General features: G+C 34.1%; 1 protein-coding gene across 1 annotated transcript in view; it reads left to right on the top strand.

Annotated features, from left to right (window-relative positions):
- Positions 1 to 18,713, top strand: part of LOC108698938 (polypeptide N-acetylgalactosaminyltransferase-like 6) — a 547,280-nt gene that overhangs the window by 388,278 nt on the left and 140,289 nt on the right. The window contains exon 5 of the mRNA XM_041589177.1: positions 17,333 to 17,518. Coding sequence (XP_041445111.1) covers positions 17,333 to 17,518 — 186 coding nt within the window. The remainder of the gene's footprint in view (positions 1 to 17,332; positions 17,519 to 18,713) is intronic.

Here is an 18,713-nt window from a genome sequence, read left to right as displayed (position 1 = left end):
GGTGGCCTTTTAAAATGATAAATTTCAACTAATCACAGCCAAAAAAATGTATATTAATAAATATGATACTTAGTTTTACATGCAGCTTGTTTTTCTTGGGTTAAAAATCCACAGGGATTGTCTGACATTAAGTAAAAACAGATTAAGTAAAAATAAGTACTATAAAAAGAAACACAAAACAAAGGTCACAAAAGAACAATAGGATGTAAATAAATTATGAAAGGCAATAATAATAATAAGACAAAGAAAAATAAACAAATAGTTTATGGAAGTGTAAATGCTTCATTATTAAATCCTACCAATTTAATACTTTATTATAAAATACATTCTCCCCTACTATAACATATAGCATGAGTAACAAATATGCTTTTAAAAAAAATAAGGGTTAGTCACCATGTGTGCACATTTGTGTTTAATGTACATGACCATGGGAGGAAGAACAGTTGGGGGTATCAAAAGGCGAGGAGAATTTTTGAATTCAAAAAATTTGAATTTCACGCTATTTTTTGTGTACTTTGACTAGGGAATAGTCCAAATTCGATTTGAATTTGAAAAAAATGAGGAAATTTGAATATCGATATTTATCATGTACTGTCTCTTTAAAAATTCGACTTTGACCATTCGCCATCTAAAACCTGCCGAATTGTTGTTTTAGCCTACGGGGGACCTTCTAGAACCTATTTGAAGTCAATTGGTGGACTTTGAAAAATCAAAGTTTTTTTGGGGGAAAACTTAGATTTGAATTCGATCAAATGCACTATTACTTCGATTTGTATGATTCAAATTTAGCCTATTTTATCAAAAACGGACCTATACGGGCAAAAAAAACTCGACCTCATTTTTATTGGTCATTTTGAATTTCAACGTTTTTCAAATTTGAAATTCGACCCTTGATAAAGCTACCCCTTGAAGTTGCGTATCATTTGTATAATTACAAGGTTTTAGTATATTGCAGCTTCTTAAAAACAGAAATTTAACAGATTTGGTTCATTTTAAGGAAGTTGCTAATAATATAGATCATCTACAGAAGGATATGGACAATTATTTGTTTAATTAATTCAAAATCAGACATTGCTAAGAAGTGAATAAAGCTTAAAAAAGTTTCTTGCAATGTCAGGTGCTGAAACAATTTTTAAGCAGCAATAAAAATGCCCTTAAAATTGTAAAATGTAATTGTGATTATGTAATTTTAATGGCATTTTGAAAACTTACCAAATTATTGAAACATATTGAAATATTGATGGCATTTTCTTTTACTCTTCCAACTAAAAGTTCTTCAACTTTCAATAGGAAATTATGGTATTTTGCCAGATATGAGTCGGAGGAGTAATTTTAGTGTTCAAAGTGAATATCAATGTTTTGTATAAGTAGGGAAAAGTGAGAAAGAACAATTGAAGTTGTGTCAGTGTTGTAATGGAGTGAAACATTTCCTTTTAAAGTTTAAAGGACTATATGACCTTTCAACTTTAATGGAACTGTTTCACTGGATTGCAAACACGGTAATAACGTAAACCATTCTACCAGACAAAAAATGGCTCTAACATAATAGTTATTACATTGAATTATGTTAAAAATGACAGATAATATGATATATTTGTGTTTTCTGATATATGGCCTTAAAAAATTGAAGTTGTAGTTTGGCCCAACAATGAAATATTGCTGTTTGGATCTCCCATCTAGAATACCAAACGTTATGATGTTGATGGTAATGATGATGATGTTTATGAGGACATTTACATTTTCACAACTGTGTACTACATCTCAATATAATAATTGTTTTTAAACGTATTTTTATGAAAAATAAGGAAAGGAAAAAGTACCCCACTTGACCTATTATGACATATAAGAGTCACTCCACAACTATTACTTCTCTATCCATTCATAGTGGCTAAAAAATAACACTAATTGATCCACCTAATTGGTATATAAAGTGCAGGTGCTCCACCACTCTTTATATAATTTTCTCCTCTTTCACGGACCTGAGCAAGTGACCTTAAAATTTATTCCATTGATTTGTAATTATCGACTCTATTTATTTATAAGAATTAATTTGGGAATCAAATCTATTTATTAATTACTGTACAGCACTTTAGATCCTTTTGTATTAATGAATTAGTTTACTGATGAATTCGTTAATGAATTGGTGCTTCAGTTGAATTAAGTGATTGTTTTTTAATTAGAATTGTTTATCACTTTAAGAATTAATTGATATCCTTGCACTGCAATTCAATTACTAAAATCAACTATAAGCACCTGCACTTTATACACCAATTATGTGGATCAAATAGTAATATTTAAAATAATTGATTTTCCTATTTTTAAGCTACTACGGATGAATAGAGATATAATAGTTGTGGAGTGACTCAAATATAATAGGTCAAGTGGGGTACTTTTCCCTCCTTATTTTTCATATTCGTAATTGTACTGACCTTAGTCAAACCTCTGCTTTGATCTTGTAGTATAAATTATTATTAGTTAATGACGGCTCAAATTTTCTTACTTACTATAAACTTATTTTTAATAACTAACATAAATTTAGGTTGGGCACCAGAATCAGAATCAGCCATTGGAGAAATCAAAATTTGGGCTGTCTCTCATGGAAGCATTGCATCTCAACAGAATTGACAGGTGGGTTCTGGCTATCTGAGAATTTTTGGGATGAAATCTACTTGACTGAAAGTGAAGTATCCAAAAATAAAAATCTGGTGCTTGTATGTGGAAGATTTTGCTGTGAACAGACAACATGCGGTCAAAGGAGCTCTCCATGCAGGCGAAACAAGTCATCCTTAAACTGTAAAAACAGATAAAAAACATCAGAGAAATTGCTACAATATTAGGATTTTGGTACATCCTGAGAAAGAAAGAAAGAAAGCACTGGTGACCTGCAAAAAGACCTGGACATTCATGGAAGACAACAGAGGTGGATGACCACAGAATCATTTCCATGGTGAAGAGAAACTCCTTCACAACAGCCAAACAAGTGAACAACACTCTCCATGGGGTAGGTGTATCGATATCCAAGTCTACCATAAAGAGAAGACTGCATGAAAGTAAATACAGAGGGTGCACTGCAAGGTGCAAGCCACTTATAAGCATCAAGAATCGAAAGACTTTGCTATAAAAAAAAAATCTAAAAAAGCCAGCACAGTTGTGGAAAAACATTCTTTGGACAGATGAAACAAACCAACCAAAATCAACCTCTACTAGAATGATGGCAAGAAAAAAGTATGGAGAAGGTGTGGAACAGCTCATGATCCAAAGCATACCACATCATCTGTAAAACATGGCGGAGGCAGTGTGATGGCTTGGGCGAGCATGGCTGCCAGTGGCACTGGGACACGTGTTTATCCATGATGTGACACAGGACAGAAACAGCTAAATTAATTCTGAGATGTTCAGAGACACTGCTTAAATCCAGCTAAATACAATCAAATTGATTGGGAGGAATTTCACTTACTTTTGAGCCCCTAAAATGAAGTGATTGTGTTAAAAAAGGCTTTAGTTCCTCACATTTTTATGCAATCTTTTTGTTAAAACCACTGAATTAAAGCTATAAGTCTACAGTTCAACTTCAGTACATCTGAGTTGTTTTATTTAAAATTCATTGTGGTAATGTACAGAACCAAAATTAGAAAAAAAAAGTTGTCTCTGTCCAAATATTTATGGAGCTAATTGTATATATTTATTTATTTATTTGCTAAATTAAATAAAAGCAGACAACCCTTCCCATCCCAACAGTTCCTATTGTTATTCTTTATTCGGAAAACATATTGCTTAGTGTTTTACAAATATTATGCATCAGTCCCTGCCTCACTGGAGCTTACAATCTAATCACATCCGCACACACTAGGGTCAAATTTATTAGAAGACAATTCATTTGCCTGCATGGTTTATAATGTGGGACGAAACTTCCATGTACCCAGAGGGGTTTCTGAAATGCTTTTTGATTTTTTGTTTTTTAAATATTTGAATTCATAGAATTACAAAAGCTGTCAATGCTTATGATCATCCTTAACACAATCAGCCTTAGTACAAATTCAAGCACATTGTACATAGTCGGTGGCTGTATCCGCTTCATGCAAGTAATAATAACACCAATAACACAAACATACTTACACTTACACATACTGAATAGAGAATATAAATGGCCTGGCTGCATGCCTCATCCATGTGATTGGATCACAAGTTTGCAATAGTCCAAGACAAGACATTTTGGACTAAGCTGGAGTATCTATATAAACAGCCCTTAACAGGCTGGTAACACCACAAAGTGAACATGCTCTATTTATATTTAAGAATTATATCTACTTGTCCAGTACCTGCAAATGCAATATTTCTTGAAAGCTAAAACCCTCTCATTTGAAAAAGCTTTCCTTCCCATAGGTGTGTGTAGAGAGCCTTGAAATACTTCTAATCCCTGCTTGTGTCAACTAGGAGACATACAGATCAACAAAGAATATAGAATAGGATAAAATGCTACACCTTATGTTCTGGGCTTCTTTACCAGTCCAAGGCCACCTAAAGCCCAAGATGATACTCAAAGGAGCATAAAACAGCCTTAAAATCTTTATGGAAGATTATGAAACAGAGAGTAGATTGGGTTTTCACATTTCTCTTTTATCAGATAACAAGAGGCTTTTAAGAATAGTCTTATATGATACAGTCAAAATCGTCTTTTCACAAAATAGTGATGCTGCTCAAAATCCTATGGTTATGTTTCCCTCATATATTTCTATAAAGGAGGGGATATGATGGAAACTTTTAAATAGATCAAAATAATTTATAAAGTAAGAGAGAAATTAAAGAAAGAGAGTAAAACACTTTTTTAAAGAAAAAAAAAAACAAAGGAACGAACAACACAATTTTATAGACATTATCCAACATAGTTCCCTTCCACTGTTTTGGAATAGCAGAAAGACAGTGCAGAAAAAAGTTCAAGGATAACTGCTGGAAGCAAACAGCATTTCTAAACTCCAAAGATATGTCTCATCTGCTGGTATTGTATTCTCTTTTATCTAGTAAAGCATATGCTTTATATGGCGTGCCAGCAACTACACAGCATACTGGCTTACAAGTAGATATTTTTCTCCTCTACCTATGACCATAGATTTATAAGGGTAAAGTAGAAAGGGATTTTATTTAGCTCGAGTTAAAATGATCAAATGCCGTAATTTTAAAAAGCTTGGTTTCTATGCTATCTCACTTTGTTCAGCTCTCTGTGTCACTAGAGAATGGAAGAATGTGACTAACTTACAGAACAATAGCCCAGCTTAAAGCCAATGAAATGAAAAGAACAAATACAGCATAGCCCATTCATTCTAGGGAGATTTAGAATAAAATAAAAGCATGTATTGTATGTATTAATATTCTGCATTTTTCCCCTAATCAAAACTATTGTAGGTAGGTTTCATTTTATTGAATAAATTGTATTTTTTTACATGTCCATAGGACTAAATCTTACAATCTCTGTGTATTGTCAGTGAGACAAGTATATACAAAGCCAAACTATATTTTTTTTACAGATTGTCAAATCACAATGGACATCACACATTTAAGCATAAATGAACCCCCTATTTTAGCAAGCAGTATGAGCAAAATGCTACAAATGCATAACAGCCCTGGTAGGGATGGGTGGTATGGGTTCTAATATCTATAATGTTTGGGGCCTTGGGGTAAGGGATCATTTCCTTATTTGGAGTATCATTCCTTAAGGATAATAAAAAGCATTTCTAAAACGAAAATGTAATAGAATTGCTTTGCCACCAACATGCATTCTGGAGTTGCAGCACCAATAGGAGGCCTCCTGTGGCACAGCAAGGAGGAGCAGCGCTATTTACCAGAAGGGCCCTGGTTCTAAACCAGAAAGTATCTGCTGCATGAGGTCCTACAATAAGGTTAGCAGATTCAACTGCTACCTTTTGGGGCAGATTTTACTAACCCAGTGCAACACTTTGCCATGCGAAAATTCACTCACACAATTGCAATTCACTAACATGTGGAGTTTCGTAATAGGCGCCTTTTTGCTAGTGGTACTTCGGTAATGCGAGCATTTCAAAGCAAAGATACACTAGCATTCATTTCTGCCTATCGAAAATTTGCTCTGGTTAATTTGCATATGGTGGGAAATTTAAAGTTGTTTTGACTTCATGTTAAATGTTGCAGCAAATATTTTACATTTACACTGTTTATTACACATGTCCAAGAAACCTTAATAAAGACAATAGCGTTGTTATTATGTCCTACTCATGAGCCCACTGTAAAGTTAATGTTTCAGAAAAAAAATTTAAGGACTTTTGCAGCCTATCACTCTGAAATAAGGAAAAGTCGCCAGCATTTTTTCAACTTTGATGTATTTTCCACTCACAGAATATGATGTAAGTGACAGAAGATTGAGGAAGATCTATGTAGTCCATTGCACTTCGTCTGGTCGAAAGAGGTAACATTCAGTAAAATCCGCATTTTAGTGAATTTGCGGAGTAACGTCCATTCGCCAGAGTGAATTGTCGCCTGGCAATATAGTGCAAATGATCAGTATCGCCTGTCTCTTTCGCTAGTCAATTGGCTCTTGCGGCTGTTAGTAAATTGGTGATGTCCCTGGGGGCAGTAACGCTAGTAAACTGACGCTAGCATTAGCCACTTTGCCCTTTAGTAAATCTGCTTCACTTGTCAGCCTACTAGACAAGAATTGGATTATGGGTCAAAGAACTGTCATGGACCAGAGTCAATGGCAGGATATGCTGCTAAGGCAGATATCAAAAAAGCTTTCTGATCAGTTCAGTTGTAAAAAGTGAAAGTCTAAATGTTCAGAAGATCCAAATCTCCATCTTGTACTGTATCTGCCAGTATATGGTCACATTACATTAAAGATTAATGGCATGTAAGAAGAAAGGAAACTTGTTGTCAATATTTATCCCTTATTTGCTGTTTCATCTTCATCAGCTCAATCTCTGTTAAAGGTTAAATTGACTAGCAAATCAGATAGCTATAAAAAAAAAGTAACTTGAGTTTGAATGCAGAAACCAGTCAATTGCAATGTTAAACATGAGATTAGATCAGAGATTGGGGAGCACCAACCATCAATCATAGAGAATAGTGTGCAGGACCAAGTTAATTGAGTACACATCAGAAGAGTAAAGGACCGACCCATGAAGCTGCATCCTCCCATCCATTGCATCACAAAAACTCAGGTGTAATCATTAAATAAAACGTAACTTTTAATAAATTATTAAAACAAAATGTCCAAAATATAGGTTAGTAGCAGGAGAGTGGATCGACAAGAGGCAATTGGTTGGTTGAACAAAGCCTTTGACAAAGCCTGCAACTGGCAAGTGAAACGCATGTTAGGCGCACTTTTAGGGGGTTATTTACTAAACTCCATATGAAAAAATCACGAAAAATTTTAGATTTTTTTTATAAGATCAGAATTTAAAAAAAACAACAAATTTTTTGGAATTTATTAAACCCCGACGATGGAAAAGTCAGAATCAGAAAATCTGGCATCTCAGACCTGTCGAGGTTTCATATAAGTAAGTGGGAAAAGTCCCAAATGATTTTTTTGATGTGCGCTGGGTTTCATGCAATACCCCAGTTTTCGGACAAAAATCTGAGTTTTGGATGAAAAAACCGAAAGAATTGTGAGAATCGGATGAAAAATCTGAAAAAATCATGAAAATCTGATTTTTATCTGCAAAGCAAATTTTTGGGAAAATGTAATAATAAATAAGCGCAAAAAAATATGAGCGGATTTGATCTGAGTTTGTAGCAGAAATTATTGAGTTAGATTCGGACTTTGACAAATAACCCCCTAAGTGGATGGTTAGGCAAGACTTCAGATATGGAATGAGAACTGAGAACAAGGGGCAGAGATTTCCTTACGGTTTGGGAGGGAACTCACTGTGGGTGAAAGGGTTGGAGATTCTATCGGATCAGAGGGTCAGTGTTAGCTGTACATGTATCTGCCAAGTTATGCCAGAAGCACAGTATAGTTTATTTGTTAGGCAGGTCTATTAAGGGCAGTGTGCCGGTATACGTCATATGGGTGCATCTACCTAACCACATTATGGGAGGGATCTCTAAGTCTGTGAAGGGGTTGGCATTTGAAGGTAAACTGAATGGGTCGGTTTTTACAATTTACTACTAGGGCATACTGAGTATGCAATACAGTAATTCTGACAAGCAGATTGTTAATCTAACTATAGAAAACCTGTATATCCAACCAACCAATTGCCTCTTGTTGATCTGCTCTCCTGCTACTAATCTATATTTTAACCAATTTACACTGGACATTTTGTTTTATTTAATGATTACACATGAGTTTTTGGATGTAATGGATGGGGTGGTGCAGCTACACGGGTCAGCTATTTTCCTCTTCTGATATAAACATGAGATTAGCTTGCTAACAATTTATCTTTCCACAGCCTGGACCTGTGGCAGCTCTCCATCTCTGTTATCATCAGCCCACTTGTGTTTCATTTAAAGCTTGTGTCATCAGTCCCATATTGTGGTATTTGTTTTAGTTGAATTATGACACTAGAAATAATTTGGTCAGTAGAAGTCAGGAATTTGGTAGTCCGTATTAATCCCATTGGTAACATGTTTTCCAAGACCGCTATGTTTTCCCTGATGACACTTTTTGTGTCTGGTTGTCACTTGTGCAGTTGGAGTGCAGTCTTTTTTGATGATTGTTTTAGGTGTGCCTTCCCTAGAGGCTGCTTGGCAAAATAATTAAGTGAACAATAACTATCATGCAATTCAGTTACAAATTGACCAGTTCTTGCATGACCGGCATTAATTGGGTCATACACAAACATGTCTATGCACAACAATCCTTTTAGTTTTTGCTACGGGCCCATATATATTACATAGGAGCCTCTAGTCATTATTGTTATTTCACAGCTTGATACTGATCCGCAGCTAGTCAATTTGATTAAACTAGTGGCAAACGAATACTTTTTCGGCCCAAACTCTGAGTAACATCAGTTCAAGAAAAAAAACTAAAGTGACCAACAAGATCTGCCAGTGCATTGACAGCTTTACTGCAATACAGTGAAAGAGATAAAATAAGCAGTACTATAGTGATAATATAATTTATGCAAACTGGCAAAATCATGAAGCCTAAAGCTACACAACATAATTTAACTATGTGTTTAAACCTAACAAGGATTATTTAAAAAGGGAAAAAAGGGATGATGTGTGCCTTTCATGATAAAAGAGGTGCACAGATGAAAAAGAAAAACACTGCCTGTAGCCTGCACTAGTTTAAATTAATACTTTAAATTAACAATACTTTTAATTGGCAAGTGATAGATTTGTCACAGTGTGCCATTTATTCTTCTGCTTGCAATTAGAAATTGGATTTTGCAGTACTTGAGAATTTGACATGGTTACATCATTTAAGTTCACTTGAAGGCAATGGGCAGTTTGACATAATACAATGAGCTGAAGCATTTCTAAAAAAAATTATTTCATTGTGTTCTATTTGACATAACTAGTGATGGGCGTATTTCTCCCACATCAATTTTGACCCAAGCGTTAAAGTCAATGGGAGTTCAAATAGTGTTTTGATGCGATCGACAAATTTTTGACGCAGGCGAATTTTGAGGAAATTCATTGTAAATTTACACCAGGCGGATTTATTAGCCCATCACTAGACATATGCGACATGTTGAATTTAGGAATGAAGAATAAGCAGGTGATTTTGAATAATTTGGTGACATCATGTCCAAGTAACACTGCAAACCAGTCATTAAAGGGCATCTATGTTGTAGTATAGCAAAATTGTTTCCCTCACCGCTAATATAGCTAGCATTCTGTTTGGGGTGGGGTAGGAGAAACAATTACTTTGGCTAGACATTAGTGCACACTATGCTGCCTTCTCCAGGAGTGCAATGTTTTGCCAAATGCATAAGTAAGTCTTGCTTATTATACACATGCGTGTGACATAAGATCAGGGGTGAAGTAGGCCAATCCTAGGTTACATGCATGCACATTATGAGCTAGCTAGGGTAATTCTTATTATGCAGATACATAGAATCACAACACAGCCACACAAACCGGAAAACTCCTATATGCTACAGGTGGCATAGCACTCACTAAGGTAATTTTTTTTGGTCAAAATAGTATTGTTTAAACCAACTGGAGTGTGCCCTTTAAAGAAATCAAACTTTTCAATTATTATTAACATGTATTTATATAGCGCCAACATATTGCGTAGCACTGATTATAGCAATTGATATATAGTTATTTTAGTCTAGGCCATATTTATCAGTTTTTGCAAATAAAAAAAAATTGATTGCAAATACATTTGTTTGAACGCTGTCTTCACCTTGACTTCTATAGAATCTCAGCAGGATGTAATTGACCGAGTGTTTTATGTGACTTTATGAGATTTTTAACCTAAAAATTTAAAAAACTCGAGCTCAAATACAGATTTTTCTGGTTACAATTTTCTTTTCTTGAATTAAAATTTCTATAATTTTCATATCAGCTTTTAATGGTGTTTTAAAATGATTGTCGTTTTAATGGTTTTTTTCCTACTTATTTATTTTGTTGCACAGTTCTCAAGTCTGGAACTGAGTTACACTGACACCAATACAGATGTTTTATACTTTAAAAGTTGTATTTCTATTGTCATTCTAAACAGAATTTAATCTTTAAGGCTTTAGATCTTATGAAAAAAAAAATCAAATATCGTTCAGATATTTGTTCGTGTTTTCCAGCACTGTTTGATTGAGTACTTTTGCACTACAATATAAAAGCAAAAATCTGCATTTTTCAAAAGATTTTTTTCAAAAGATTTAAAAGATATACATTTTAAAACTAATACACTAGAAATTTTACATAATAAAAAGCAAATGTTACAATCCTGCTATTCCCAAATTCCTTAAAAAGAACCTTATCCTCCCTTTTCACTATTCCTAATAACTTCTTCTAATTGGTGGTGAAATTTCAGACCCAGTGCAAAGTAGCATTACAGAAAATGGGATTATGCAGAACAATATCTGCTAACAGGTATTAAAATACAAAAAGTGTTTAATTAGAGTTTGCCTCTAAGCTTTAAGATTTTAAATGGCAACACTTGAAAGGCAATACTTCCATTTATTTCTTCTCAACTGCGCCTATAAGTTCTTAGAAATAACGCTTGAGTTTAATAATGCGTAAATCTTCTTTTCACAGAAAAAGGGATTAGGAAAGGTTTAGTTGGATCAGACTATAATATTTACCGATGTCCAGAAGACAAAGGGAAAAAAAAGGAAAAGGAGATGGATATACCCAGAGGAATAGTGGCTGGATGGATTACAATAAGTAAATCTGGCCATCTGACTGATCAGCGAGGCACTGTTTGATGATCTGCCATTAAAAGATGCTTAATTATGCATCACGGTTTGCCTTGTGTTGTAAAGCAGCATCATGAGGAATTAGCATGCAAACTGCACATACTGTATATTCAGAAAAAGCTCCTTTTTGTCAAAGGGAGTATTAAAAAGAGGTTGATTTAAAAGTTCATGTGTAGCAATAAAATGCAATGGAGGCGAATTATCTGTCATAAAATGACAGTGGCGTTACCAGTGTTTACAATGAGTGGCTTTACTTACTGTCATCTTGCGCACTAATGACCCTTGGAATTTGTTTCATAAGGGCCCAAATTTAGAAGCATATTTTACAAAAGGCACACTTCATTTAACATCTCTGTGGTAATCCATCCAAGTCAGCAAATAATTATCTTTCGAAGCTTACATAAAACTTGCTAGCGTGGTACAAAGTGAAATGTGCCAAATGGCATGTTATTCTTCATATACATAGATTGGTTCATGTTCTGCTGTAGAAAATAGCGTTACATTTCCATGGTCACGTGTCGGGAGTAAGACAAGCCAACCAGGAGTTAAAGGGATAATGTTTTCAGAATACATTTACAAAAATAGTTACAGAATACATTTATAAAACATTTTACTGAAAACCATGTTATACTGTAGTATATTTACCTTACTTTTAAAAATGTTAATTTTTATGCCTACAGGGTGAAATCCATTATTTGGTTCAGCAGCAACCTTATTGCACTTTATGGTAGGGATTTCAGATGAAGCCATGCCTGATAACCTGCCATGAGCATAGAAACGGGCAGATAAATATAATCATTATAATTTAAAAAGAGCCTTGCAAAAATATTGACCACTTCTGACAAATAAATCTTACACTGGAAGGCACATTTATCAATGGTCGAATTTCGAATTCATGTGAGTTTTTTAAAACTCCCATGAACTCAAATTCGCCCAATTGAAATTTATTGAAAAAGTCGAATTTTTAAAACTCGGTTGAATAGAATCAAGCTGAAAACTTGAATCGAATTTGATGCAAATTTAAAAAATTTAAAAAACTTGATGTCAGGAAGGCTGCAAACAACTCAAAATTGATCCCTGGACCTCTCCCATTGACTTAAACAGCAATTTAGCAGGTTTTAGGTAGCAGATAGTCAGATTTGAGTTATTAAAGGGCCAGATTATGATAAATCTCGAAAATCAAATTTGAATTTTTTATAAAAACTCTAATCAAATTTGAAGAAGTCCCTAGTCGAATTTGACAAATTTTTATCATAAAAAACTAGAAAATTCGAATTTTCAGTTCAACTCTTGATCAATCTGCCCCTAAGGGGCTGATTTATTAAGCGGTCATTTTTTCAGATTTTTAAAGGACCATTCACCATTTTGTTCCAGATCAATGCAAGTGATACTTGAGCTTTGAGACTTGGCCTTGTTTTGGAATTTTCTACTGGAAGATGAACTTTTATCCTAGCATTAGATTTTATCAGGCTGTTGCACGATCTCTTGCACTATTTAGCTGCATTATGCACCATTCATTCTTTCTGATATGTTAACAATTCCTGCCAGTGAAAGCAGTCCCATGCCATGCTCTTACCACTAGCATAATTCACTGTAGCTATTTTGTTTTAACACTATCTGCAGTGATACATTTGGAAATATTATTCTTGATAACATCTGACCACAATATCCTTTCCACACCATAACTGAATTAGGCTCGGGCTTTTTAGCAAACTCTTTCCCATAGTTCTTTTTGAGTAATGGATTTTTCGATGCCACAGTTATACACAGTGCACATTTATTTCAATTACAACTACTGAACTCTGGACTTATTCTTAGTGATTGTTGTGCTCTCATTTGTTTTTCATACAAGACCATTATTTGGCAGAAAACAGATAGCTTCATGTAGATTCCCCTTTCCTAATTCATGAATTTTTGTTTCTTTATCCATAATGTCTTTGGAATGCTCTTTAGTCATTTTTTACAGATTCAGGGCCATATGGATATGAATGTTACACCATTAGTTTGACAGAAAAGTATGCAGTACTTCTTATAGGTTAGAAATTCAATTCATGGTATATGCTGTTATGTCTGCTGCTCTTTGGCTTTTCCAAGCATTTTCCACCATGAAAATTCAAGTGCTTGAAAATAAACAGTTGAACATTGCTTACGGAAAAACAGTTGAACATCGCTTAGAGGAAAATAAATTAGATGTGAATTAACTCATTTGGGCGGGATGCATTAAAAGGTATGAAACAAAAAAATTTGAACATTTCCAAAATAAATATTTTAAGATGTAATATTTTTATATTGTTCCACAGATAATTATTAAATTACAGATTTAAAAGCCAAATATGCCACTTTTTACAAGTTTTTACCCACCAAAAAAATATTCCAGACAGTCAGTAAATATCCATGAAGGCAAATCTTATAAGTAAATGTATTGCATTGCCCATATTTCCAAACAACTTTTATTACATTCCCTCAAATATAATAGGTAAAAGGTTAGAAAAAGTCATTATGTGCTGAATTTGCTATAACGAGTGCAATGTCTTTTTTAGGGAACCCTAAAACCATTTTGCAAGTGTATTTACTACAAATTGGCACATGAAACAATGGCACCTATGCTATATCTGAATCTGATGCTCATATTTTTATATTCTTGCCTATAAATTTTGAAAATGAGAACCTATTAATAAAAGGGCGTAAGTAGACAAAGATTGAGGGCACTATAAAGCACCTATAAAGCATATAGATATTAATGGACCTAATAAATCACACAGAAATCGTCTCTAAAACAGATGTATCTGAGCAACCTAAAAGTGATAAATTCAGTTTTAGACATAATTTCACATCTGTCTAGAGAAGATTTATGGTCTCTATTGTATTATGAAAACAGGTAAGATATCAATTATCATAGTCCATAAACACATAAGTAAAACTTAAAAACTGGCAAGGTTTTGCATTTTGAAAAAAGCTGCATTTTAACAAAAATGCTGTATAAGAGAGAAAACTACACACAAGTAGTAATTATTATAGAATGAAAATCAGATGCTATTATAAAGGCAATCACAAAAAGAATAAGAGGCTATTTATGGGCACATATGAGGTGTGTATGAAATGTCCCTGAAATACACCAAACCTCGGTTACCTTAAATGGGATATTCATCTTTGGACAAATGGATGCAAAGGTATAGATCTTGTCATTCAAATGATATCGCCAAGTGTAATTGACATTTTTTTTTTTAAAAAAATACAGTATCTAAATATTTTATCTTTAGGTCCTAGCCATTTGCCTTTGTAAGTGGGCCTCCCACCCCAATGCTGCTACCAAAATGATGTCACATGTAGGCAAGGGAAGCATAGGCATTAAGTGCTACACATGCACATTTATTTCCATTTTGGACATTTTCGCAATGTAACCATTCAAATCAACGACAGTCATATGGTCATGGAAATTAAAAGGCATATGTACTTATGGCATTGTGCTACTGTAGGCAGAGTTTTGAAGATACAATAAACGTCAATGTATCTATCAATGTTTTTATCTTAAAATGCAATCAAATGACATTCACTCGTCTTCATTTTTATTAAACATACCTATTGTGACAATGTCTATTATTTGTGCTTGAAGTCTGAGCTTTGCAGCTAACCATGAAGGGGATGCTATGTGGACCCCTAACTATACAGACATGCCTACTTATGACATTCATTATACCCAATATTCCATTTGGTTATTGTGATATAACTTATATAGTTTACCCAGATTTACTAATCATAACAACACAACATTTATTTTCAAACCTCCAATTAGTAAATGCTAACTGCTAATTGCTTGGTAGATAACTATTGTAGGAATATTTATTAATTCCTTCCCAGCTTTCTATCAATTTGTGGATTTTTTGGATCTACAGGGCTGCCGTGGTATAATTATTTTAATTATCATTGTCATCATTATTATCACAAGGAAATATCCTTATTTGAAGAAAGGTAAAGATTTCATTATCTGAAAAGAAGAGGCGCAAATAAGTAATGATGTTATATAACCTTGTATATTCATAATGACTGTTTGTGAAAATCCTGAGCCAACTGCTGACCAGTTATATCCATGGTAGATATGAGATTCTTGATTCATTGCTTTATATAATCTATGGTGTGAGGGAACCAATAATATATTTGCTCTTTGAATCACAAATTGGGCTGTCTCTTATTTTTTACTGACAATAATGCTGACTTCTTTATATCTAAGGTGCTCTGTTTATTGCTTAGCATAAAATTTAAATACTGAAGACTCCCTAAGGCCTGCCCTGCCAAAAGTAAAATTTATGTAATATTATGGATTATAAATGTAGCCATCATACTACAGTGTTTTATAGTCACATAGAGCTGGCCTGAGTGAAATTCATTTGTAATAAATGGCTCCAAAGTGTTGTCTCCCAGAGATTTAAAGGCCATTGCTACCATTTCACTAGAAATTTTGCATGTCACATTATAATTTCCTTTGGAGAATTTCTTTTAAAATTATAGCAAGGGACAATACTTCATTTTACAACTTAAGAGGCACGACAGTTTGAGAAGATATGCACCCTGCAGACTGTTTGAATATGTACCATAACTAGAACTGATGAATAATAGTCTATGTGAATATTAGACATTTGGGAGACTATTAATATTACAGGTGGATGTCCCTAGTCTCCCTATCAGACAGCAATAATATACACGATTGCAATAAGAACCTAAATTCATTGTTATTTAATTTTGCTGTAATTTATCTTGTAAGAAAAAAACAGATGTAGATATATTTTGGTAAAAATCGACAATTATGTCCAGTGAAATAAAGCTGTGAAGTCAGCAAAATAATTCTATCTATCCATCTATCGAGTGTCCATTTCTATCTTTGTGTTTTTAAGAAGTATATCATTCTAGAAACCCTTTTCTATCCACAGTCAACAAAAACTCTATAAAAAGAAATATCATTAAATAAAAATTGACGTTGGTGATGGAATGTCTGATTAATTTCAATTAGTGTATGTATCAGGGCTCATGTTATTGCTAAGCTTTCCTGTTCAGATTTCTTTTTATTGCCTTTCTCAGGCAGTTTATACAGAACTATTATCTTATTGGTCTCTAGAGGGCCAAGACAAGCCAAATATACTGTATGTGGTGTTATAGTCAACAAAAATTATTGATCTATTGACGGTCTCTTACTTGAGAAATCAAATTAGGGTTTATGTTGTTTATTGATTAAGGAGGGACACAAAACACATATACCTATGCTCACCATATGGTTGCTGAGTCTGGTATTCTTTTTCTAATCTTTTTAAAATGCATCAAGAAAACAATTTTAATCTTTACAAGACATTTCTACTTATTTTTTACGGGCTGCTATGTGCTCTTACTCAATAGTTAATAATCTTAGGACTCTGCCATCAAGTAAATATTATACATGCCTGTAAATTATTAAAAGGAAGCACTCGGCCTTAAATGAGAGATAAATTAAGACTTTAAAACATTTTAAAGTCTCTTTTAAATAACAACATTTGAGATTAGGATATAAACTCAGAGATGAAACATTTCTCTCTCTCTTGACATTTGTCTTAATTTAGATGGCAGTTTGCTAATTTGAAAAGTTATATTTTTATTGGTTTTAATTAAGCATTTCTTCCATTTACCCTGAAAGCCATCACATCTGATGTGTGGCATTGTTATTTTTAACTTAGAAACAATTTAATCATGTTGATTTTACATTTGATTTTAATTCATTATTGACATATCCCAGGGTGATTAATCTGACTGTACAAAAGTCAAAGAAACCATTTGGATTGGATCTTGCTTCCAGGGCAGTACGCCAAAGATTCTGCTGTGTGTTTGGCTGTGGGCATCACAAAAAGCTGATGAACCTATTTCTGTTGTTTTGGCTCTAACAACACTGTACATTAAGCAACTGTAGTTGCCAACATGAACACTTTTACAGCAGATTTGCAATATTTCATTTGAATTTTTTTCTGTCTTTATAGACCACTTAAAGGAAAAATTAGAAGAATATATGGCCTATTATCCCAAGATTAGAATTGTGCGGACCAAAAAACGTGAGGGATTGATCCGGACACGTCTTCTGGGAGCATCTATGGCAAAAGGAGAGGTGTTAACCTTTTTAGACTCCCACTGCGAAGTGAATGTGAATTGGCTTCCTCCCTTACTTAGTAAGTAATCAAAATATGTTAACACGTGAGACAAATATTTTTATAAATGTGAATAAACTGTTTATTACTTTAATTTTCCTATTTAATGGATTAAATAATTCACCCATATATTTTCGATTACCGTATATACTCGAGTATAAGCCGAGTTTTTCAGCATCCAAAATGTGCTGGAAAAGTCTACCTCGGGCTAATACTTGAGTCAGTGGGCAGTAGCTGAGATTGCAGTCACTTTTAATCATTCCTATACCAACAGTTCGCTTGGGGAGAGACTGCAATATCACACAGCGCCCTCTGTTGGTTATATGAAAGAATAACAGTGCGCCCTCTGTTGGTTATATGAAAGAATAACAGTGACTGCAATATCACACAGCGCCATCTGTTGGTTATATGAAAGAATAACAGTGACTGCAATATCACACAGCACCCTCTGTTAGTCATCAACTTTGCAAAGAAGTCCCGTTGATCGCTGGGGGGGGGTCGATTTGGCAGAATGTGTGCTGCTGGTAGACAGGGCTGTAGTTGTGTCTAGGCTTATACTCTAGTCAATAAGTCAGTTTAGGTAAAATTAGGTACCTCGGCTCATACTCGGGTCGGCTTATACTTGAGTATATACGGTATGTTGCTATAATAAAAGCTTTATACTGGGCAATATTTATTTGGCTCTTTCCTGCATCTTACATATTTTAAAAACAGGATCATAGGGTGCTATGTAATAAATGGTCTTAAGTTTGTGACGTGTCTAGTAACCAATAGCAACCAATTACTTTGTAGCATTTACAAGTCAGCTGTTAATAAAAACAGATATGCTTATCTGGTTGCTATGGGTAAGACTTAGGACTCTTTATTATATTACCCTTTTAGAATCTTGATTTATGGACAGCTTGGACATTTGTGATCCACATTTTTTTTACTACATGACTAATCTACAAGCAGATGCAATCTTAAAATTTAAGCCTTATTTCACATTTAACTAATGAATAAATGAGTGTTTTAATACATATGCAGTGGCATAAGTTGGCACTAATCAAACTGATGCAGATTTGCACATCTCAGAAACATAAGTGGTCATATCCTTTTGGATGGCAGTGTGCAAAGTGCAAGTAATGGCCAGAATTGGTCATTTTTTGTATTTTGCACACTGCTTGGCTGCTAAAGGGCCAAACCCGAACTGGCATGCTGTGGCCAAGCTATACGA

The sequence above is a fragment of the Xenopus laevis genome, chromosome 1L (genome assembly GCF_017654675.1).
Source record: "Xenopus laevis strain J_2021 chromosome 1L, Xenopus_laevis_v10.1, whole genome shotgun sequence".
Classification (NCBI taxonomy): domain Eukaryota; kingdom Metazoa; phylum Chordata; class Amphibia; order Anura; family Pipidae; genus Xenopus; species Xenopus laevis.
The sequence above is the reverse complement of the archived record's forward strand: the minus strand, read 5'-3'. Positions and strand labels throughout refer to the sequence as shown.